Source organism: Carica papaya, chromosome 8 (genome assembly GCF_054855325.1).
Source record: "Carica papaya isolate Zhongbai chromosome 8, ASM5485532v1, whole genome shotgun sequence".
Lineage (NCBI taxonomy): Eukaryota > Viridiplantae > Streptophyta > Magnoliopsida > Brassicales > Caricaceae > Carica > Carica papaya.
In genome coordinates this window covers 3,683,992-3,708,011 of record NC_142316.1, presented here as the reverse complement: position 1 = coordinate 3,708,011, position 24,020 = coordinate 3,683,992, and the positions used below count along the sequence as shown (strand labels likewise).

The 24,020-nt window shown below is 36.4% G+C and overlaps 3 protein-coding genes across 6 annotated transcripts; 2 read left to right on the top strand and 1 right to left on the bottom strand.

The window, feature by feature from the left end:
- Positions 1 to 7,471: 7,471 nt before the first annotated feature.
- LOC110806993 (Cysteine/Histidine-rich C1 domain family protein) lies at positions 7,472 to 8,436 on the bottom strand. The gene is given in 1 exon segment (XM_022032008.2): positions 7,472 to 8,436. A coding segment is annotated over 1 exon segment (789 nt). The 5' UTR covers positions 8,342 to 8,436; the 3' UTR covers positions 7,472 to 7,552.
- Positions 8,437 to 8,786: 350 nt separating this feature from the next.
- LOC110806988 (Cysteine/Histidine-rich C1 domain family protein) lies at positions 8,787 to 9,831 on the top strand. Its single transcript, XM_022032004.2, has one exon. It carries the CDS (start codon positions 8,823 to 8,825, stop codon positions 9,702 to 9,704), a length of 882 nt encoding a protein of 293 aa, XP_021887696.1. The 5' UTR covers positions 8,787 to 8,822; the 3' UTR covers positions 9,705 to 9,831.
- Positions 9,832 to 17,822: 7,991 nt separating this feature from the next.
- LOC110806972 (uncharacterized) lies at positions 17,823 to 21,939 on the top strand. Of its 4 annotated transcripts, none has more exons than XM_022031983.2 (4): positions 17,823 to 17,978; positions 18,140 to 18,274; positions 18,362 to 18,898; positions 19,909 to 21,939. In XM_022031983.2, exon 4 carries the CDS (start codon positions 19,930 to 19,932, stop codon positions 21,220 to 21,222), a length of 1,293 nt encoding a protein of 430 aa, XP_021887675.1. In that variant the 5' UTR covers positions 17,823 to 17,978; positions 18,140 to 18,274; positions 18,362 to 18,898; positions 19,909 to 19,929; the 3' UTR covers positions 21,223 to 21,939. The 4 variants fall into 4 exon arrangements, with proteins under 4 accessions (XP_021887675.1, XP_021887677.1, XP_021887676.1 ...); XM_022031985.2 differs by having other exon boundaries at positions 18,140 to 18,496; positions 18,584 to 18,898; XM_022031984.2 differs by having other exon boundaries at positions 18,140 to 18,718; positions 18,806 to 18,898.
- The last annotated feature ends 2,081 nt before the right edge of the window (positions 21,940 to 24,020 follow it).

The window sequence follows — 24,020 nt, the reverse complement described above, 5'->3', positions numbered from 1 at the left end:
GTAGAGGAGTTTGTTAAGCAGCCTAGAGAAGGGTTACCTGGCCCTCTTCCAATATCAGCTCCATACAATCTAGAACTAGTCGTTATGGATTCAGACTGTCATAGAAAGTTCTTGAGACCCCATCCTTTTACATTTGCTGGTATTAAGAATTTTATTGAAGTTGAAGGATGGTTGAAAGAAATTAAAAAGGTATTCCGAGTTTAAGGGGTGACTTCTGAATAGAAAGTGATTCTGGCCTATTTGTGGGTGAAGCTGACCGTTGGTAGGAATTCAAACAGACTACTTTATCTGTTCCCATCACTTGAGAGAGATTTTTAGGGGCGTTCAACGCCGAGTACTTTCCAGCACAACTCCGATGTCAGAAGGAGTTAGAGTTCATGTAGCTCACTCAGGGGAACCTATCAGTGGTTGAATATGCTCGAAAATTCACTGAGTTGACCCATTTTGCTCCAGCCATTTTGACTGATGAAGGATAGAGGGCGAGAAAATTTCAGTGGGGGCTACGCCCAGAGATCCAGGATGCTTTTGCAGTTTTAGAATTGAAGACCTACGATGAGATTTTGGTAAAATCAAAAATAGTATAAAGCAGACTAAGGAGTTCATCCTCCGGAATAGGCAGTTTTAAACCCCCGGAACCTTTAAGAAGGCAGATTTCAGGGTTTAGTTCACAAGATAAGAGACCCATAATGGTAATAGAGGTATCTCCTAGACCACTATCAGCTCTAGGTAAGGCACCGACCTACTGTACTTGTAGAAAGAATCATGTTACTCGATCCTGTTTCAATTGTGTCAACCAACAACATCTGATATGTAATTACCCACTTATGAAGGAACAGTCAGAAGCTCAAAGACGGGGACGAGTGTACACACTTACTACAGTAGATGCTGAAACAAACCCAGACGTGGTTCAAGGTGATAAAGATAAGAAGATTATTTTTTATGATGTGTTGGTGCTCCGTGAGTATCCAGATGTATTCCCTGACGAACTTCTAGAATTACCTTCGGACCGTGAAATAGAATTTTCCATTGATTTACAACCAGGCACCCAAACAATCTCCATTGCTCCTTACAAACTAGCGAGAGCAGAAATGTAAGAATTAAAGAAACAATTAACAAAATTTCGAGAGAAAGGATTCATTTGTCCTAGTGTTTCTCCTTGGGGTGCTCCTATAATATTTTCCAATAAGAAAGAGAAACCAAATGAATGTGTATAGATTATAAACAACTAAACCGGGTCACCATCAAGAATAAATATCATTTGTCCAGAATTAATGACCTATTTGACCAATTACAAGGGGCACAGATCTTTTTCAAGATTGATTTACGATCTGGTTATCATCAAGTGAAGATCAAATCCGAAGATATTTCAAAGACCGCCTTTAGAACAGGGTATTACCATTACAAATTCTTAGTTTTATCTTTTGGATTGACGAATGCCCTGATGGTATTTATGTACATGATGAATTGGATGTTTGAGCCTTGGTTAGATCAATTTGTTATTGTGTTCATTGATGATATATTGATTTATTTTAAGAGTCGAGAAGAACACGTTGAACACTTAAGGAAAGTTCTAAAACTTTTAGAAAAGAAAAGTTGTATGTAAAATGGAGTAAGTGTGCATTCTACCTTGAACAGATCGCTTTCTTGGGTCATGTGGTTTCTAAAGACGGAGTATTTGTGGATCCAGCGAAAATTGAGCCTATCATGGAATTGGAACATCCACTACGGTAAAAGGTGTTCGAAAATTTTTTGGTATGGCTGAGTACTACCACCGATTTATAAAAGAATTCTCTAAGATTACAACCCTTCTTACTCAGCTTACTAAGAAGGATGTTAAGTTTGAATAGACCACAGATTGTGAAAATAGTTTCAGAAAAATCAAAAACCAACTTACGACGACTCTAATACTAACACTACCTAGTGGATTAAGGAATTATGCAGTATATACTAATGCGTGACGCCAGGGGTTAGGCTGTGTATTAATGCAAAATCGTAGAGTCATCACCTACGGGTCAATATAATTAAAGAATCATAAATGAAATTACCCGACCCATGACTTGAAATTCATTGCAATTGTATATACTCTTAAGATCTAGCATCATTATCTATATCAATAGACGTTTCAGATTTATACTGATCACAAGAGTTTAAAATATCTATTCACGCAGAGGGAACTAAACATGCGTCAGCGTAGATGGATGCATCTTCTTAAGGATTTTGATTGCAAGATATCTTACCATTCAGAGAAAAGAAACGTGGTGACTGATACACTAAGTTATAGCTGTAATATCCGAACCTGAAATTTAACCCGAGATTAATTTTAAAATTAAAAAAATATACATAATTTTTTAATTTATAAATTTTTATTTAATATAAAATTAGAAAAAAATAGGTGAAAAAAAATGGGTGAAAATTTGGGTTCGGGAGATATTTTTAAAAGAACAATAAGAAATTAGAGGTCAAAACATAATTAAAAAAAATTACACCACGTAGGTCCGCCAGTCAGTAGCCCTGACGAATCGGAGCACGTTGCATGGCAAGACACGTTGACTCGGTGCCACGCAAGAGGCCACGCTAACAATCCGCGTGCTCGTGATCGGAAGCCTCAAATATATTCCCGCGCGCGTGGACGGTACAGATCTGTTCCTTTCTCAGATGCAATCGGATGATTGCAATTAAATGCGATGAACGGTCCAGATTCGTTCTCTCTTTAAATGCAATCATATGATCGAGATCAAATCATGATGAATGGTTCAGATTTATTTTCTCTCTAAATGCGATCGGACGACCAAGATCAAATGCAATGAACAATCTATATTTAAGAGAGACATATATAAATATCTCACTTCATACCGAATCCAAATCCTATCCGCCAGCCCCCCACCGGAAAAGAAGAATCGTCGCTAGAGAAAGGAGCCGACCGCCACCAACCACTACGCCAGAGCCACCTCCAACCACCAAAAAAGGTAAAAATTCTTTTATTCACTCGAAATTTGATTTTGAACACCCTCATGGCCAAATCAGAGCAAAAAGATCGGTAGATGAGTCGAAAACTGTGGGTAAAGTACAGCGGTGCTGCCACAGAAAAAATTAAAAATACCTCCGATGAGCCCCTTCCTGATTCTCGTTTCGTGTAATTTTTTTACTATTGTATTCACCATTCTGTTTTCTATATGTTGACCGAAGAAAAACACTCAGCCGCGAAGGTGAGTCGGCAGAGTCGCCGTGCTAAAAAATCTTATCGCCGATAAGTTTTTATTTTTCGATTTTTTTTGGGCCAACCTAGACCCCCTAACGTGTTTTATTTTCAGAAATGAGTATAAAACCAGTCAAAATCGGCCAAAACTGGTTGAACTAGGACTCAATTGAACTATGATACTATTTAGGTGATAGTGGACCGATTAACGAAGTTAACCCATTTTCTACCAATGAAACCTACAGATCCTCTAGATAAACTTGCCAAATTATATATTAAGGAAGTTATTAGACTTCATGGAATCCCAGTATCAATAGTTTTAGATCGAGATGCTCGTTTCACCTTTAGGTTTTAGATAAGTCTTCATCAGGCCTTAAACATCACTTTATCATTCAACACAACATTTCATCCACAAACTGATGGTCAAATGGAAAGAACTATCCAAATATTAGAAGATATGTTTAGGGCCTGTGCACTAGAAATGGGAGGAAATTGGGACGATCATCTACCATTGATTGAATTTGCCTATAACACTAACTATCTGTCCAATATTAGTGCAGCTCCATATGAAGCACTTTATGGCAGACCTTGTAGATCTCCTATGTGTTGGGAAGAAATTATGGACATGAAATTAATTGGACCCGAATTAATTGAAGAAGCTACCTTTAAGATTTTTCTAATTAAAAAAAACCTTCAAACCGCCCAAAACAGACATAAAAGTTATGCAAAAAATTGTAGGAGTTTGGAATTTGAAACAGGGATCATGTGTTCTTGAAAGTGTCACTAATGAAGAGCCTTATAAGATTGGAAAAGAAAGGTAAATTGAGCCATCGCTTTATTAGACCGTTTGAAATACTATAGAGAATTGGATTGACTGCTTACCGATTGACATTGCCACTAGAGTTGGCTAACATTTATGATGTATTTCATGTATCATGTTACGAAAATACCATCCTGATCCGTCACATGTAATTTAGTATTAGGGGATTCCTATTGAGGAAGATATGTCCAATCAGGAAATACTCATAAATATATTGGACAAACAGGAACGAGTATTGAGGAATAAGACTATTCCAATGGTTAAGGTACTTTGACAACATCATTCGCCAGCGAAAGCTACTTGAGAGACTGAAGATTTGATACAAACTCAATTTCCTCACCTGCTTTAGAGACATATTAAATTTGGAGGATTAAATTTTTATAAGGAGGGTAAAATTATAATATCCACCTAAAAAAAAGAGAAGAGATGTAAATAAAAAATAAAATTAGAATTATGATTTAAATGAAAATATGTGAGAAAAAAGGTGAGCAAAAACATAATAAAGGGAAGTGGAAGGGAACAAAGGAAATAAGGGAAATGGACGGCCCAGATTGGACTGCTTGAGGAGATCAGATGGCTGAAATTTAAAAAGAGAACGGACGATCTAGATCAAGTTAGGAAGATACAACAGTTGGAGAAACGGATATAAAAGGAAAAGAGATTGGGTTTTCTCTTCATTGTAAAGGTAGCCAAAAAAGAGAGAGGGAGAAGAGGGAGGAGCGATTTGGGAGAGAAGGAAGAAGAGAGTTGTCTCACGGGGAAGAGAAAAGAGAAAGGAAAAGAAAAAAAGAAAGGAGAAAAAAGGATAAAGGGAATAAAAAGGCATGGCCAAGCGAGGAAGGTAGAGAGAGCCGAGAATGGTCATCGTAAGGGGAAGAAGAGAAAATAAAGAGTGGCAGAGGCAGTGAGTGGTGGGTTTGGTGCCGACAAAAAGAAGAAGGGAAGGAAATCGACCGAGACGCCATGCGAAGGTAAGTTTTGTCCTTTTTATTTCGTTCTTCTCTTCGTATTTCATTAGATTCTTTTATTTTACTTATTAATCAGTTTGTAGGTTTGAGAAATCACCATCCAAACCTCAAGCAAGTTAGGAGCCGCAGGGTGGCCAAGAGGAGACCATTGGGAGCCAAGTCGAGGCTGAACCGTTTGCACCGAAGATAAAATTGTTTGTTTTTAAGGTTTGGGTGATGGTTTCGACGGTGGTGGAACGAGGCCAGTTCCGAGCTGGCCGCAGTGCTGGGCTGGCCGCAGTGCTGGGCTGGCCGCATGGGCTCGGCCAGGCCACCCATCCACGCGGAAACCAAGGAGGTTTCCTCGGAAATGGGGAAAACCCACCCACCTGGAAGTCAAAGGGTCTTCTGCAGGAATAGAGGCCGGAATTGCCTTTTGGGATTCCGATTCACCATCTCGGCAGTTGAAAAGTCTTTCTCAAAAAACATAAATCTGATTTGTCGAACGGAAAGCTGAAAGATTTTTTATGTACGGATCCTGATAATTTTGGGTATTTCGTTGGGTGGTTGTTGGAACTCGTAATTTGATTAAATTAATTTTTAATATTTTAAAGTATTTTGTCGTGTGTACAAAAAAATTTGAACATCCAGGCGAATATAGGAAGACGTATAGGAGAGTAAGAATTTCTAAATCTCAGCTAGGTTTGAATTTCGAAAAATGCATTCATTTTATTAATTTATGAATTTTGAAATTTGAATGGACATTGACTCAATTTTCGATGAAAAATAAAACTCAAACTATGATCAGTAAACTTAAGTGATTGGAAACCTATGAGGAGACGAAACCAAAAGACAAACCCAATAGACTGAGGGTTATTTGGACTGATGAAATACGAAATTGAAAAGGAAAATTCCCAATTAAGGAAAAAATTGAAAAGGAAAAAGAAATAAAATAAAAAGGTAAAAATAGAAAAGGAAATAAATAACTGAGGTATGAAACGATCATTTAAATAAATTAAGAATTTTGGAATGAGAGGGTAGGAGTGAATAGGGTAAGGACCCTAAATACCTTATCGTTTAGTCTGAATCGAGAAGGGGAGTATGTGTGTGGCTGAAGTTCAGCAGGCATGGTGAACCTGCACATGAATAGAGTATGAAACCTAATCCAAACGTGGATGGACATTTGTGAGTGTGGGTCACCTAGCAAATGTATCTGCTGTGACCATTATAAGATTTATGTATATGTGTTATCCATACGATGGGGGATCTATTTTGTCTTTCCTCGACGATGACATAAACGATATCGCGCGATGAAACTACAGAAATGACATTTTGAGTGTATCTGTGATCTTTTATATGTGTGATTATGTTTCGAAATGACGATTGATATTTGAGGATATTTATGATTTTCGAAAGTATGAGAATATACATTTGAGAGAATTCATAAGATCGATCAAGAACATGTGAAATAGTAAAAATAAGAACATAAATTTTGCACAGAAATATTTTTATTATTTTTGTTTCTTACCGTGTGTTTTGCACCAAATTTTATCAGGGTTGAGAGAACGAGAATACTTATTGATTTGGTGAATCTCATTAAATTTCACTCTGATATTTTTTAAAGTAGAATGAAGAGCCAGCACCGCTGCTAGACGAGTAGAACCTGTAAAAGAGTTCTTATTTTTGTATATTTTGTGCATATTCGAGAAGTTTTATTTATTCTGTTAGATTATAAATTTTGACCTCATGTTATATATATATATATATATAGTTATTATGCATATCATATGTGATGATAGGTTGTATTATATTTTTTTTATTTATGCATGTATATATTTTATAGGTTCACTGCATGAAAATGACATGAGCAGAAATTGTACTTCATATTAAATATCGGGATGTGACAACATTATTGAACAATGGTAAAAACTTTATGTTCTTTTCTTTTTTCTTTTACTTTTCAAACCCTTTTGTGACTCTTCTTTTTGATTATAAACGGTGGAATCGGCCATTTCGATATCTAAAAAATGATCGATTTGAAAATGCTGTAAGAAATCAAATGTCACAATATTTTTTTTATACATGTCAAAGTGATGGAAAAGAAAGAATATCTTTTACGTATCCACCCAGTTTGGCAACTTTTTTGGAAATGATACAACAAAAGATGCCTTTGTTCACACAAGAAAAATTATCCTCTAATGAATTCTATAATCATTGGATTCTTACCAATGAGAAAAAAGAGAGCAAGTTAAAGAAAGTTAAAGAACGAATTTCTAAATAGAATTAAAGCTTTAGATAAAGGATTTCTTGCTCTGAATATACTCGAAAAAAGGACTCGATTTTGTAATAATGAGACTAAAAAAGAATATTTGCCTAATGTGATTGTGCATAGTTTAGAAATTAATTTTCTTAATATTTTTCTAATATGATTGATAAGTCTCAATATTTAACAAGAATAAATTGTGAACTTTGATTTATTGAAGTTTTTTTTAATTAAAATATTCATAATTGGTTAAAAAGTCCCTTTTATTAACTGAAAATAAAAATTATTATATCACACACAGGAAGCAAACCAGAAAATTAACTTAATTAGCCTGCCAAGTCCTTCAAGCTTCTTCCCATGTCGCTCTTCATTCGTGCCTGTTGGTAACTCGTTTGCATTTGATGCTGCATCATTCGCAGCTTGTTTTGAGCTTTCAGTAGTGAATTATAATCACTTTCTTCTTCATCATTCATTTCATCTTCCTCTTCTTCTTTTTCTTCTTCTTCTTCTTCGCCCTCTTTCCAGTTCTCATCTTTTTCAGCCTCAGCCGTTGCACAACCTAAATGAACGACATAATCACAGTCTGGTTCAGAACAGTTGTAAACCCAGTAGTTCTCAGCGACAGCTCCCTCACAGACATTGCAGCTGAACTCTGAGTCATCACCACCCTTCAAAGATGAAGAACAGGAGGAATAAAAGAGCTTAAGCTGGTGCTCGTGATCGTCACGCTTGAAAGTTTCAGGCTTGGTGGCACAGCCGACATGAAGATCATAATCACAGATGGAGCAGTGATAGGTAAATGAAGTTCCGTAATCGCCGCAAGCATTGCAGGTGAAAATGGCTTGGCCGTAAGGCGGGGAGAAGAAGAGGGAGAGGGAGTGTTGAGGATGAGATTTGTGATATCAATCTTTTGGTAGATCAAAACATGATTTTTGCAGCAAGAAATCACAGGTTGACTTTGTGCATTTGAAAGCTGAGCCCAAGACATCCAGTTCACAGCGAGAACAGATTAGTTCATCTTCTTCTTTGATTTCAGACGGCCGCAGTGGATTTTAATGGCTAAAACGCTTCACACAAGGACGCAAATCACGCTGCTGGCTAACCACGCTAGCCATTGATCGATCTTTCTGCCTTTTTTTTTTATTATCCGCATCTGTCTTTGAATTTCCGATAAACCCATTTCATATGTATATGTATATATATACATATATGGTACCAAGTTGTTGCTTAGTTTTTCAATGGATTGTTAGGTGTTGCCTACTTTTTTCTTGTTCTGGATAGAGATAATTGGAGTAGACTTTTAACATTCCATTGGGTATATGGTTGACGATTCTCTTTTTTTTTTTTACTTTCGTTCTCATCTCTTTGTCTTGTTAAGTTGCTGTGAGTATCCATATTATGGATATACATACATGTATACATGCAATGTAAGTGCTTAGCTGTGAGTTGACTTTGACATCTTCAATACCCACCACCAAATAATACAATATACATTGACTTTACATGACAACTAGATAGGACCATATGATTAATTGGTTAGCATTTAGCAGACTTAATAGGAAAGCTAAGTTGCATAATGAATAAAAGTTGAGATTAATGGGGAAACTACCTGGCCAATCTGACCCTGTAATTAACCATTTCAGCCATCCCCATCAATTGCACCTCTCAAATTTTCAGACACACCAAACTTTAGCAGGCCTACCACCTTCCTGCTCAGCTTGCAAGCTCAATATCTATACAGGAGAATGGATGTATAGCTGCAAAATCTGCAACTACTTTCTTCATATCTCATGTTCAAAGTTGCCTCAACAAATCAAACACCCTTTTGACCCGCATGACCATGTCCTATCCTTACTTCCGAATCCAATATACGAACAAGGATTATTCAAATGCGATGCGTGTGGCAAGCAAGGCAATGGATTCTCCTACCACTGTGGCACCTGTGGAATTGATCTCCACACTATATGTGCAACCATGCCATTGATTGTCATACACCATTCTCATCATCACCATCTTCAACTCACATTCTCTCCTCCTTATCAGAACAAGTGCTTCTGTTGTGATGTATGCAAGGATTTGGGGAAGCAGCACTGGCTTTACAGGTGCAGCCCTTGTGGGTTTGATGCTCATTTGTCATGTGCCAGAACTGAGCCTAGAATTCCTCCAGTTCAGCCAGTCCCGGTTCAACAGACCCAAATGGTAGCTAGAGTGGTGGCTCAGCCTCCTGTGACTTACCTGACCAATTCTAGTTATGCAAACCAAGGTGGATTTTTTGCTGCTAGGCCAACCAATGTGTTACTTGGTCCTGGCCTGGTCAGCAATAACAGGAATTTGAACTTGAACCAGGCATTTTTTCAGGGAATACTAAGTGCAACGGGTGGCGGCAGCACCGGTGGTGGTAATGGAGGAGGAGATGGTAATGGTGACTTGACCGGAGTGGACTCCGGAGGAATTGGTGGAATTGATTTTGGGTTTTAGGAGCAATTGGTGAAGGAAAAGTTAATGTTCCTTCATTATCTTCACGCTTAGATGATCATTCTTCAATCATTTCTTGAATTCTCTTTTTTTTTTTTTTTTTTTTTTTTTTATTTTAAATTAAAATTTTATATGCAATTATTTTTATTGTGTATTTTTTTCATTTTGTGATTAGTTTAAGTGTAAATTAATAAATGAATTCTAAATTTTATGTAACATAAATTCTAAAAATTTGACCCTAATATAAGCTAACTCAATCAACATTCAAATGATTAAACTGGAATTAAAATAGTCGTATTTAAAAATAATAGAATTATTAAGTGATGAACACATCTAATTTTTTTTTAAAAAATAGATAAATTTGAAAATAATAGAACTGAAATGTAATAAGAACACTTCAGAAAATAATTCAATCAAAAATAAAATTAAAACATTAAAATATAAATTAAAAAAAGCCTATATCCAAAAACATTTATGTAAAAATCAACACATCTACATGTGAAAATGAAAATTCTACACTAGAGATCAGATAATTTTGGAAGCCCTAAGAATATAAAATAAAATCAACATCCAAATACGAAAAAAAAAAAAAAACATGATGTCTTAAATTAAAACAAAAATATTTAATTTTCTTAACAACACAATTGCAATATAATCCACATGTCAAATATATAAGACAAAAGAGCATCTACATATCAAAGTTAACCAAATGTATATATATATATATATATATATATATATCACTGACAAGCTAGTTTGATTTTATATTAAGGATGACCATTTCTCTATCAAAGTCTATATACTCTTTTTTGTTATCGTCTAATAGACAAAAAAGAGATTTCTTGTAGAGAGCCATTTGGTCCTTGCCTATATCTAAGTGTGTTCTTCAGTTTATATGTAACGCCCAAACAATTTGGGCATTTTTTGTTAGTATTAATTTTATTTAGTTTAATTTAAAAAAAAAAAAGCGTTACAGATGCGTTCCCGCGCACACGGACGGCCCAGATCAAGCGTGCGCACGGACGGCCCAAATTTAATCAAAATGGACGGCTGAGATCAAAAGGCAAAAGGGTATAAATAGAACCCCCACACCTGACCACAAAAACCCTAGCCGCCTGCCCTCACCAGAGAAGACGAACCAGACGCCGGAGGAGCCGGCCGCCGCCACCCGCCGCCGCACCGGGGAGATTTTCGACCGCCGATCGAGGTAAATTTCATACCCCCGACTCGTTTTTCCACACTGAGTTCCCCTGTGACCAAATCGGAGCCAAAATCCCGGCCAAACGGCCGAAAAATACGGCCGAAACCCAGCGGCGCCCCCGCGCCCCTCCTCGGTTTTTGCCTCCGATGAGGCCCTTCCCGGCCTCCGTTTGATGCAATTTTTATATCACCGTGATCACCATTCTTTTCTCTACAGGTTGATCGGAGTCGAATCACCAAAACACGAACCTCGCCGGAGAGCCGCCGCACCCGAGAGCACCGCCGCCGGTAAGCTTCAGTTTTTCGTAATTTTTTGGCCCCCCGAGGGCCCTAGGGTTGTTTTATCACAGGGACCGATGTTAGTGTGGCTGAATTCGACCGAAAACGGCCAACCCGAGGCGAATCGCCGCCGCTTGCGGCGGCGCCGTCGTCGGAGCACGGCGGAGCCGCCGTGCCGAAATTGCGATATTGGCCGAAAGGGGCCCTGGGTCTAATTTGAGATTTTTTGGAACACGTGCAGGTACCAGTAGTGCGTTTCAGTTCCCCGGAAAAAATTCAGAGAAAATTAAGGACAGCCTGTAGGCGCACTGTGAAGCCGTGTTCGGACCCCGAAACGAGTAAGGACCCCTCACCTTATTTCCTATCACGGTATTAAAGTTCAATAATGATAAAATGGTAATTCTTGAATCAACGAATGTGTGAAATTGCTTGAGGTCGCTAATGGAGCCCGAGTCTAGTATGTTTGTCGGTTAACTGTTATTTGGCATATTTTACAGTTTTAAATGCAGTATAAGGTCTGATGTTTTTATTTCATAGTTTCGTGTGCATATTTTACTGTTTTATTGATTATGGGTTGAATGACTGAGAAACCGATGTTGTATGTTGTCTTGTTTGGCATAAATTACTGTTTTGCTTGTTTGTGTGTGAATTGATGATGCTGACTGAGGAAAAGGGGAATGAAAGGTTATATAAATTGATAATTGTATAATATGATCAGCCTGACTAGATATCCTGGGAGATGGTGGACGGACCGGGTCCGTAGGGAACCCTACCGGGATTGTGGTCTCTCATACCGGACGGGGTCTGGAGACCCTATGTGTTTTAGCGCCCATACTGGACGGGGTATGGGGACGGCCCGTTTCACCCTCATACCGGACGGGGTATTGAGGTTTATAGTTTTGGCGCCCATACCGGACGGGGTATGGGGACGGCCCTGGAATCTGATTACAAGTGTTAAGGGTTCACGGGTAGCAGGACCCCTATGGATCCCCATGGATACTAGTAGGCTGGTAAAAGAGGAAAAATATGTTGTGTAATGATTGAATTACAAAAGGCGTGATAAGTATTATGTTATACAGTTTATATGATTTCATGATGATGATAATGTTATTGCTTTCGTATACTGTTTTATGAATTTCACCGAGGTAAGTGGATGGTAAAGGTTTTATTATTGATAAAAGGATTTGTTGTAAATTATGCTCTATTGGTCTTTTTGTATTTTCTACCCACCTTTACCTCCGTGACGGTGAGATATCGTGATGTCTTTACTGGGCTAGTGTAGCTCATTCCTTATTTAATCATTTCAGATCAGGAAGACATTGTTCCCGAGCCCGTTCCGCAGGAAGACGACGAAGGGGACGCCTAAAGACTCCATAGTCATATTCATAGCTTTTACTTTCGAGTTTCTCCTTTAGTTAGTTTGATCTTTTATATTTCGAGCACGTTTTTGGTTTTAGTGTAAGGGATGTTAATCGAAATTTTGACTTCGCTTCCGCATTTGACATTTTTAATACACATATTTCATTTTAAATTTTCGAGGCCGTTACATTATGTGGATCCTCGCATTTGATCGTTTGCTCACTAATGAAGAAAAAAAGCATCGCCCAACTTGTTAAGGATGACAAGTGTCTTAGATGTCATGACTACACGAAAAATTTTTATGCCCTTCGGGAATGCCATATAAGTAGACAGTTATAGAGTAATTTAACTGACATAAAATATTATAATATTCTTTTTTTCATCTTCCGTTTGACAAATAGATAAAATAAAACTTAAAAAAAAATGTGAGTTCTCGTGGTGTTATGAGTTGAAAGATGATCTTTCGGACAATTGCTTAGATTTTTTAGAAAAATAAATGAATACATTTTTTATGACAAGATGAATTTATCCACTTTATCTAGCTCTAACTTTATTCGTTCTGCATTAAAGTTCTAGATAGCTTGCCTTATGTCCCAAGTTCGACATGTACAAGCTATTTCCATTAAATTCCCTCGGGTTAGATGGAGGGCCCCACCCTTGTAGTGGTTCAAGTTCAATATGAATAGTTTAGCTCGTGTTAACTTTGGTGCTACTAGGTCATTAGGTAGCCAGGTTCATGAATAATCTAGGTACTAATCATTAGTTGACTACTAAGATTTATGTACAACCTCAAGTTTTTATGGAGTTGTGCTATTCTCAAGCTTTATTGTTGAAATTGACTTCCTTTGTACCAAGCAACTCTTCCTTAATCAAATCAATAATAATAATCCCACTAATGATATGGAAATACAACTTAGTGCTACATTTACATTAAACTGGGAGATCTAAATATCCCACATATACATGAAGGACAATATTTTATGTTGGTCGTCTTACTACGCAGGCACATGATTATCTTGTGGAATACATTCTTTTAACCCATGTCTCCCATGAGCTCAACCATTTATTATACCTAGACTAGTATGATACAACTTGGGATCATCTTGTTTGATTTTAGACATTTTATTACTTTTTTTCTTTTTCATTTGTGGAAAAAAAAAGGGCCAAAATTAAAATCTATACAATTATATTTGAAATAGATACAATAATAAAATATATAATTAATAAATCCAAATTTAAAAACAAGAAAATTTTTAAAAATTATAATTGATATAGAATTAACATACTCATAGTATGAGAACAAGAGTATACACTAAAATAATACAATTACCTTTTAGAACAATACAATTAAAATTTGATTAATACATTAAAATATGAACAAAAAATTATCTAAACTAAAAACAATAGAGTTATGTTTGAAAAATATATCCATATTTGAAAAAAAAAAGTCCTAAACAAAAATTAAAATAGTTTTGAAAAAATTACAATTAAAAATAGAATTAACACATCTAAATATAAAAACAAAATATCATAACTTTAAAATATGATAGAAAAATAAAATCAGTACCTAAGAATGCAACTAATATATGATCTAGTTCGATCTAACAAAGTCATATGTACGAATGTTATAATTTAGTCACGAAATCATTAGACATTGAAAGAAATAATGTAACATCCACCAAAATCTTTTTTTTTTTTCATTTTTTATTAATAAATATAATTATTTATTTATTTAATTTATTTTATTATATTTTATTTTAATGAAAACAAGGGATAAAATTTATTAAGGATTAAATTGAAAATAATTTTGGGGAAAAAAGGGTGAAAAATTAGGTTCAATGGGTATTTTTGAAAGAAAAATTAGAAACCGGAGGTCAAAACACAATTTAGAAAAATTTTACCATATCAGACCCCGGTTAGCAGCCTCGACCAATCAGGACGTGCCAAGTGGCAGAAGCGCTGACGCGGGAGGCCACGCTATGGGAGCCACGTAGGCGATCCACGTGCGCGCGATCGAACGGCTGAGGTCCGTTCCTGCGTACACGGACCACCCAGAGTGAATTGCGCACAGACGACCTAGATTGGATCGCGATAAACAGTATAGATTTACTCCTTATTTAATCGTGATCGGACAATCTAGATCAAATGCGATGGATGACCCAAATCAAAAGCTGATGGGTATAAATAACCTCATCTGCACCCAAACCCTAACCCTAGCTGCTAGAACCCTTGGCCAAAGAAGACAACCCAGTCGCTGGAGAGCCGACCACCGCCACTCGTTGCCGCACTGGAACCCTTTCTGACTGCCAGAAAAGGTAAAAAAAAATTTATTTTACACGAAATTCAATTTTAAATCCACCTATAGCCAAATCAGAGTGAAAGAATTGGCCAATTGGCCGGAAAACACCGACGAAGCCTGGCGCAGCCGTCGCAGGAAATTTCAGAAACCGCCTCCGATGAGACCCTTTCTGATTCCTGTTTTGCGTAATTTTTTCACTGTTATGATCACCGTTTTCTTCTCTATAGGTTGACCGAAGCGAAACACCTAACTGCAATGTGAGCCGGAGGAGCCGCCACACCGAAGAGCCCTACCGCCGGTGAGTTTCGGTTTTTCGTATTTTTTCGGTCCACCAAGGCCCTTTAGGGTGTGTGCTCATAGGAATTGATGCAAAATCGGCCGAATTCGATCAAAAATGACCGAAAATAGCTAACCCGAGATGGACCGCCACTACGAGCGGCAGCACCGTCGTCGGAGCACGACGGAGCTGCCGTGCTGGATTTTCAAAATTGGCTGAGCGGGCCCTGGGGCTAATTTTGGGTTTATTTAGAACATTTATAGGTACTATAAGTGCGTTTTAATTCCCGGAGAAAAATTCAGAGAACCCAAAGACCGCTCGTAGGCGTAGTACCATTTAGTTTTTTGGCGTCAAATCAAGTAAGGACCCCTCACCCTATTTCCTATCATAGAATTGAAGTTTAAATAAATAATAATACGGTATTTTGTACAAACTAAATAGATGTGCATAATTAATTACGGATTGCTAATGGAGCCTGAACCGGACATTGTTATATGTGATTTATTTTACAGTATAAAAGTATGATAGTATCTGATTTATCTATTTTATAGTTTAAATACATGTATTATTGCCTTACTTGACCACTGTTTAATTTTGAGATTTGAGACATGATTACATTACCAGATGCATGTTTATTTGTTTATGTGATTATATTTAATTTGGTAATGGAGACCAAGGAAAAAACAAAAAAAGGTGTAATCAAATAAACAGATAGAATGACAGCCTTACTAGATATCCTGGGAGATGGTGGACGGACTGGGTACATAGGGAACCCTACCGTAAACGTTGTCTCATACCGGACTGAGTATGGAGACTTGGTAATTTGGTACTCATACCGGACGAGGTATGGAGACTTGGTAATTTGGTGCTTATACCGAACGGGGTATGCAGACTTGGTAATTTGGCGCTCATACTGAACGGAGTATGGGGACAGCCCGCTTCACCCTCATACTGGACAGAGTATTGAGGTTTAATCTCTTGGTGTTCATACCGGACGGGGTATGGGGACGGTCCGCTTCACCCTCATACTGGACGGGGTATTGAGGTTTAATGTCTTGGTGCTCATACCGGACGGGGTATGGGGACGGCCCTGTACTTGAGATTGTTAAGAGAAATGGTTCACTTGTAGCGGGGACACCCCTATGAACCCCCATGGATACTAGTAGGCTGGTAAAATGAGAGACGGTTATAATTTAGTTTATTGTTAATGGATATGAATTTATGATGTGTTCTATGTTGCTGATTGTTTGTGAAGTTATGATCTGTATAGTATTATTGTCTTTATAGGTTATTTTCATAAATTTCACTATGGTAAGTGAACGGTAAATAATTTTATGTTTGATAAATGAATTTGCTAAATTTAGTGCTCCATTAATTGTTTTAATTTTATACCAACATTTACTTCTGTGCTGGTGATATAGTATGATATCCTTACTGAGCTAGTGTAGCTCATCCTTTATTTAACCATTTCAGATCAAGAGGACCTAGTTCCAGAGCTCGATTTGTAAGAAGATTGCGAGTAGATGCTAGATACTTACTATTTCCCATTATTTTTCTTATTTCTCGTATTTCTTTCAGAGAATTCATTCTGTAATATTATTCATTATTTTTAAATTATTGTGCAAGGAATGTAAACCTTAACATTTTATTTCGCTTCCGCATTTAAATTATTATATATTTCTTTTTGGATTTCGGGGTCGTTACAAATAATAAACTAGAACAAGATAATTTTAAAACACCATAATTAAAAATAAAATAAACACAATCAAATAGTAATATCTACTTTAATAAAAACAAATATACATAGAGTTATAAGATATCTATTGTAATAAACTCAAATATTATAAATAAGACATAACAAAATTTATTGTTGCTTAAATGGATAGTGAAGCCTAAAGATGATGTGATACATATTTTTTTGTCTCTTGATTCCTTTTAAATATGATGTTTTTATGTAGTGATGTCATAAAATTAGTTCCGAATCTAAACTAGTATACTCATATTAAATCAAAGTGATTATATATAAAACGGAAACGAACCTGAATCCATAGCAGAAGAAATCTGTATGTCGTGCGATAGATATTTCAAATCAATATATGATCCTGTATAGTTTTTACACATTTTTTCTTTGGTGATGGAATGGTAGAATAAGAAAAAAAAAAACCTTACATATGATTTGAAGATTATAATTGTCTATTTATCTTTTTAAATTTTTATTATTTTTAATTTAACGTATCATAAAATTATATTATTAGTTTTTACACATAAAAAGTCTCACACTTTATTTAAATGTCTTAAAATCTAATATCATTTTAACCTTAATATATCACTTTTAAACAGGTCTAATTAAAATAATAATTATTTATATACAATAAATTAATATATAAACTCACACGGTCCATTAAAATTTAATAATTTATATTCTAGATATTATGTAAATGATGTTTAATTTTCTAATTAAAAAACCATAATATATATCTATATAATATTTAATAAATAAAAAATGTCATATGTGAACTTTTCGTATTCCTTCTATATATATATATATAAGTATATCAGTATATACTGAGTTCTTGTTTAATTTTAAACCTGGACATTTTATAAATATTAAATAAATATTTTATATAAAAAATAAATAAATAAAATAAACTATGACGTATTAGCCATTAGCCCCCAAAAGATTAACTGTGTGTATATATATATATATATATATATATCAAACTGACGTTCCTTCTTCTCGTGTCGGACTCGTACCTCTTTCTGCTTCGTGGAAGAAACAGCAACAATGGAAGAAGCAGCAATCGAGTGTCGATAAGCTTTTGATCTGCCATTCCGCCGATGTATAATCAATCTCTTCAATCAGGTTAATCGCCTCTTTCTTTTCTGTTATCTGTTTCGAGCACTGCGTTTCTTATATACAACCTTTCTCGAGTGTGATTGGTGTATACAAGTGCTTCCAGTTTAGGTTTTGTTTGCTTGTTGAGAAAATTTGAAGATGAAATCGCATCTCTTTCTGCTTTGTAGAAGAAACAGAAACAATGGAAGAAGCAGCAATCGAGTGTCGATAAGCTTTTGATCTACCATTCCGCCGATATATAATCAACCCTTTTCAATCAGGGCACTGCGTTTCTTATATACAACATTTCTCGAGTGTGATTGGTGTGATTCAAGTGCTTCCAGTTTAGGTTTTGTTTGCTTGTTGAGAAAATTTTAAGTGATGAAATCGCATCTCTTTCTGCTTTGTAGAAGAAACAGCAACAATGGAAAAAGCAGCAATCGAGTGTCGATAAGCTTTTGATCTACCGTTCCGCCGATATATAATCAACCCCTTTCAATCAGGGCACTGCGTTTCTTATATACAACATTTCTCGAGTGTGATTGGTGTGATACAAGTGCTTCCAGTTTAGGTTTTGTTTGCTTGTTGAGAAAATTTTAAGTGATGAAATCGCATCTCTTTCTGCTTTGTAGAAGAAACAGCAACAATGGAAAAAGCAGCAATCGAGTGTCGATAAGCTTTTGATCTACCGTTCCGCCGATATATAATCAACCCCTTTCAATCAGGGCACTGCGTTTCTTATATACAACATTTCTCGAGTGTGATTGGTGTGATACAAGTGCTTCCAGTTTAGGTTTTGTTTGCTTGTTGAGAAAATTTTAAGTGATGAAATCGCATCTCTTTCTGCTTTGTAGAAGAAACAGCAACGATGAAAGAAGCAGCAATCGAGTGTTGATAAACTTTTGATCTACCATTCCGCCGATATATAATCAACCCCTTTCAATCAGGTTAACCGCCTCTTTCTTTTCTGTTATATGTTTATAGCACTGCGTTTCTTAAATCCAACATTCGCGAGTGTGATTGATGTGATACAAGTGCTTCCAGTTTAGGCTTTGTTTGCTTGTTGAGAACATTTTAAATGATGAAATAACGAAGATTGGAACTTTTTCAGTTCTGGGTATAGGATGGTTCTGTTTCTGTTGATCTTGTACTCTTAATTTGATTTTCTTGTCATGTTTTATGTTCACTCAATCGCTGATGAAATGCTTGTCTCGTAATCGCAATTCAGGTTTTGAAGATGTTTGGACAGTGTGTTTTATTGTGGAGAAATTTTAGCTATTAGAAACAAGTGGGAACCAAATGTCTAGAGAACCAAGTGAAAATTTTGCCAGGCAACTGGTAGTAGTCCGTTTGGATGGTCAGAAAATAATAGGGAACTAAAAGGAAGCAGAAGCAACTTTTTGATTCTTGGTTATACAATAGGTCTAATCTGTCTCTCAGTTAACTGAAAGCATCCAGTTAAGTTCATTTTTTGCTGGCTGAATTTGTCTAGACTTAAAATATTTATTTTCTTTAGTCACTATTAAATTTCTCAGATGTGTTCTGGTGTTCCTCCAGATGCTTGCAGTATTTGTTGCTGAGCTTCTGTGGAAATGAAGGAAAAAATGGAACTTTATTTCTTCCATTGCGTCATAATAGCATTATAATGATTTATTGTTTAGCAAAATGATAAAAATAATAACAAAAATGTATGAGCACTTAAGTTGATTAGTGAAGTTTTTCTGTTCCCTAATTGAGATGTAAAACATGGGGTCAAACATTTATTTAGCCTCCGTTTCCTCATCAGCCAAACGGAGGAATGTTCTTCACTTCATATCTAGTGTTTCACTCATGAAACTATATCATTTAACGCACTAATTTTATATCTATCCGTAGAAAAGGGCTGCTTTTTTTAATTCAGATTCTTTTAAAGAAATAGATTGTTTTGACTGAGCTGATATATTTTTCTTATTTTCAGAACAATATCAGGGAAGAGATAATGGATCTTAATTTGAACCAAGAACAAATAGAGTCTCCCAATGTTTCTATGCTTAGGGGAGGGTCTTCATTACATGAGTTAGAAACAACAAATGGTTGCATTGAAGAGCGTATTGGACGACCTGAAGCTGTCACATCCAGGATGAGGCAACATGAGAGGCAGATAGAAGCCCAAACGTCACATCTTCCAGTGAACAATTCTTTAGAGGCTGCTGCAGCTAATGCCCACAGTGATGGCAGCCTGCTTGTTGAGGCCAGCGGCACTAATTTCCAAGAAAGACCTGGCGAGAATGCCAAAGTTACCAAAAGGTATAGTCCTGATTTGGTAGCTAAGGCGTTGGGTGTGGATGCAAATGGCAAGAATGGAAGGAATATTGGTGGTGGCTTCTTTGACTGTAATATATGCTTCAGAATGGCTAGAGATCCAGTATTGACATCTTGTGGACATTTGTTTTGTTGGCCATGCTTCTATCAGTTTCCATGTACTTATTCTAATGTGAAGGAGTGCCCAGTGTGTGATGGAGAGGTGACGGATGCGAGCATTATTCCAATATATGGGAATGTAGGAAATGACAATAACTGCCAGTCCAAGTCGAATGAATCTTGCTCGGAGTTCCCCCAAAGGCCTCAAGCACAAAGGGTTGAGAGTGCAAGACAACAGCGCATCATGCAACGTGTATTTCCTCCAATTGAAGAAAGAATCTTGCAACTTAGAAGTATAATTGGTATGATGAGTGACCAAAATCAGTCTCCTGATGCTGGTGATGCGAATGCTACGTCCGGAAGAAGCAATAGACTTCCCACTACAGAGAGGGTGGGAAATCAGCGGCGTCTTCCCCCTCGAATTTCAAGACTTATATTGCAAAGAGCTGCTTCCTTCTCTTCACTTTCATCTGCATTGAGTTCTGCAATGGATTCTGCAGAGAGTTTAGTTGACGACCTTGAAGCAATTGTTGATAGTAATAACTTGAGAAGAAGTAATCAAGTGTCATCACATCTCATTGATAGACAGTTACCTTCTCAATTTCCTGCTTTTGTTCAACCAGACAGCCTGACTCGAGATACTGCTGCTGCAATTGATTCTACAGTATCCCTTTTGGCTACATCATCTAGCGCGGTGGATATTCCTGCTAATGTTGTATCCCTTGAAAACCAGACAACAGATACTGCTAGAGATTTCAATTCAAGAGCAGCCTCTTCTTCTTCATCTTCCAGGACAATGAATGAATTATCAGGAACTTCAGATGTTGATGCGGGAATTTCTCGTCTGTCAAGAAGGAGAAGGGTGGAATGATATGGTCTTTGCCCAACCTAAATGAGTGACATAATCACAGTCTGGTTCAGATCAGTAGTAAACCCAGTTGTTCTCTGTGACAACTCCCTCACAGACATTGAAGCTGAACTCTGAGTCATTACCACCCATGAAAGATGAAGAAGAAGAATAAAAGAGCTTAAGCTGGTGCTCGTGATCTTCACCCTTGCAAGTTTCAGGCATGGTGGTGCAGCCAACATGAAGATCATAATCACAGATGGAGCAGTGATAGGTAAATGAAGTTCCATAATCGTCGCAAGTGTTGCAGGTGAAAATGGCTTGGCCGTAAGGCAGGGAGAGGAAGAGGGAGATGGAGTGTTGAGGATGAGATTTGTGATGGAAATCTCTTGGTGTATCAAAACATGATTTGTGCAGCAAGAAATCACAGGTTGACTTTGTGCATTTGAAAGCTGAGCCCAACACATCCAGTTCACAGTAAGAATAATCAGTTCATCTTCTTCTTTGATATCAGACGGCTGCAGTGGATGACAATGGCTAAAATGCTATTCATTGATCAATCTTTCTGCTTTTATTTATTATCTGCCTCTGTGGTTGAATTTCTAATAAACCCATTTCTTATCTATATGTATAAATATACATATATGGTATCAAGTTGATGCTTAGTTTTTCCATGGATTGTTAGTTGTTGCTTGGTGTAATCTTGTTCTGAATAGAGATAATTGGAGTAGACTTTTAACATATATGGTTAACTATTCTCTGCTTTTGACTTTCCTTCTCATCTGTCTTGTTAAGTTGCCGTGTTACTGTGTGTATGCATATCATATATACACACACACACACACATACGCACACACATGCGATGTAAGAAGCAGCTGTGAGTTGACTTTGACATTTTCAACACCCACCACCAAATAGTACAAGATTCATCGACTTTACTTCACAACTAGGTATGACCATATGATTTAATTGGTTCCCATTTAGCAGATTTAACAGGAAAGCAAAGTTGCAGAACGAATAAAAGTCAAGATTAATGCCTAGACAATGTGAACCTGCAATTAACCATTTCAGCCATCCCCATCAATTGCACCTCTCAAATCTTCAACCCCACCAAACTTTAGGAGGCTGACCACCTTCATGCTCAGCTTGCATGCTCAATATCTATACAGAAGAATGAATGTATATCTGCAAAACCTGCGACTACCTCCATATCTCATGTTCGTAGTTGCCTCAGCAAATCAAACACCCTTTTGATTCGCATGATCATGTTCTGTCCTTGCTTCCGAATCCAATATATGAACAAGGATTGTTCAAATGTGACGTTTGTGGCAAGAAAGGCAATGGATTCTCCTACCATCGTGGCACGTGTGGAATTGATCTCCATACCGTTACGTGCAGCCATGCCATTGATTGTGATCCACCATTCTCATCATCACCAGCTTCAACTCACATTCTCTCCTCCTTATCAGAGCAGGTGCTTCTGTTGTGATGTTTGCAGGGATTTGGGACCCAGCAGTGGCTTTACAGGTTCAGCGCACGTGGGTTTGATGCTCATTTGTCATGTAGCAGAACCGAGCCTAGACTTCCTCCAGTACAGCCCCATGTGGGTTTGAACTAGCCAATGCCAGCTAGACTGGTGGCTCAGCCTCCGGTGACTTACCTGACCAATTCTAATTATGCAAACCAAGGTGGGTTTTGTGCTGCTAAGCCAACCGATCTGTTACTTGGTCACAGGAACTTGAACTTGAACTTGAACCAGGCATTTTTTCAGGGAATACTAAGAGACGGCAGCGGTGGTAATGGAGACTTGAGCGGAGTGGATGCCGGAGGAAATGGTGGAATTGATTTTGGGTTTTAAGAAGTAATTAGTGAAGGAGAAGTTATTCTTCTTTGATAATCTTCAATCATTTCTTGATTTCTCTCTCCTTTTCTTTTTTGTAATTTGCAATAAAAAGGTATATGGTGTTTTTAATCTATTTCACCCCTCTATTGGTAATTCTAAAAAGTCTTTTATTTTTTAATTTCATGTAAAATTTTATATGCAATTAATTTTATTTGTATTTTCTTCATATTTTGTTAATTAATTTAAGTATAAATTAATAAATGAATTCTAAATTTTGTGTAACATAAATTCTAAAAATTTGATTCTTATATAAACCTAACTATGTTAACATTCGGAGAACTAAACTGAAATTAAAAATTATCATATTTAAAAAAATAAAATTAATATGTGATGAATAAACCTAAGTTTTTTTTTTTTTTTTTTAAATATTAGCTTCAAATAAGATAAATTTGGAAATAATATAACCGAAATATAATTCAAAAACTTCGAAAAAATAAATTTAAAATATTGAAATATAGATAAAAGGAAAACCTATATTAAAAAACATAAATGTAAAAAAATCAACACATCTACATTTGGAAATAAAATGATCTAAATTAGAAATAAGATAACTTTGGAAGCATTTAAAATATAAAATAAAATCAATATCCAAAGGTAGAAGAATAAAAGATATCGTAAATTAAAACCAACACATTTAAGTTTGATAATAATATAATTAAAAAATAATCAATATTTCAAATATATAAAACAAAAGACAGTTAACATATCAAAATTAGACTAGACATATCTCTGATAAAGTAGTTTGACCTTATATTATGACATTCTAAGGGATTTTCTGTGGAAAGCCATTTGGTCACTACGTATACCTAAACATGTTCACCAGTTTATGTGAATTTTTGCGCCTGATTGTTTGCTCATTAATGAGGAAAAAAGTATTGCCACATTGTTCGTGATGAAAAGTGTCCTAGATGTCGTAACT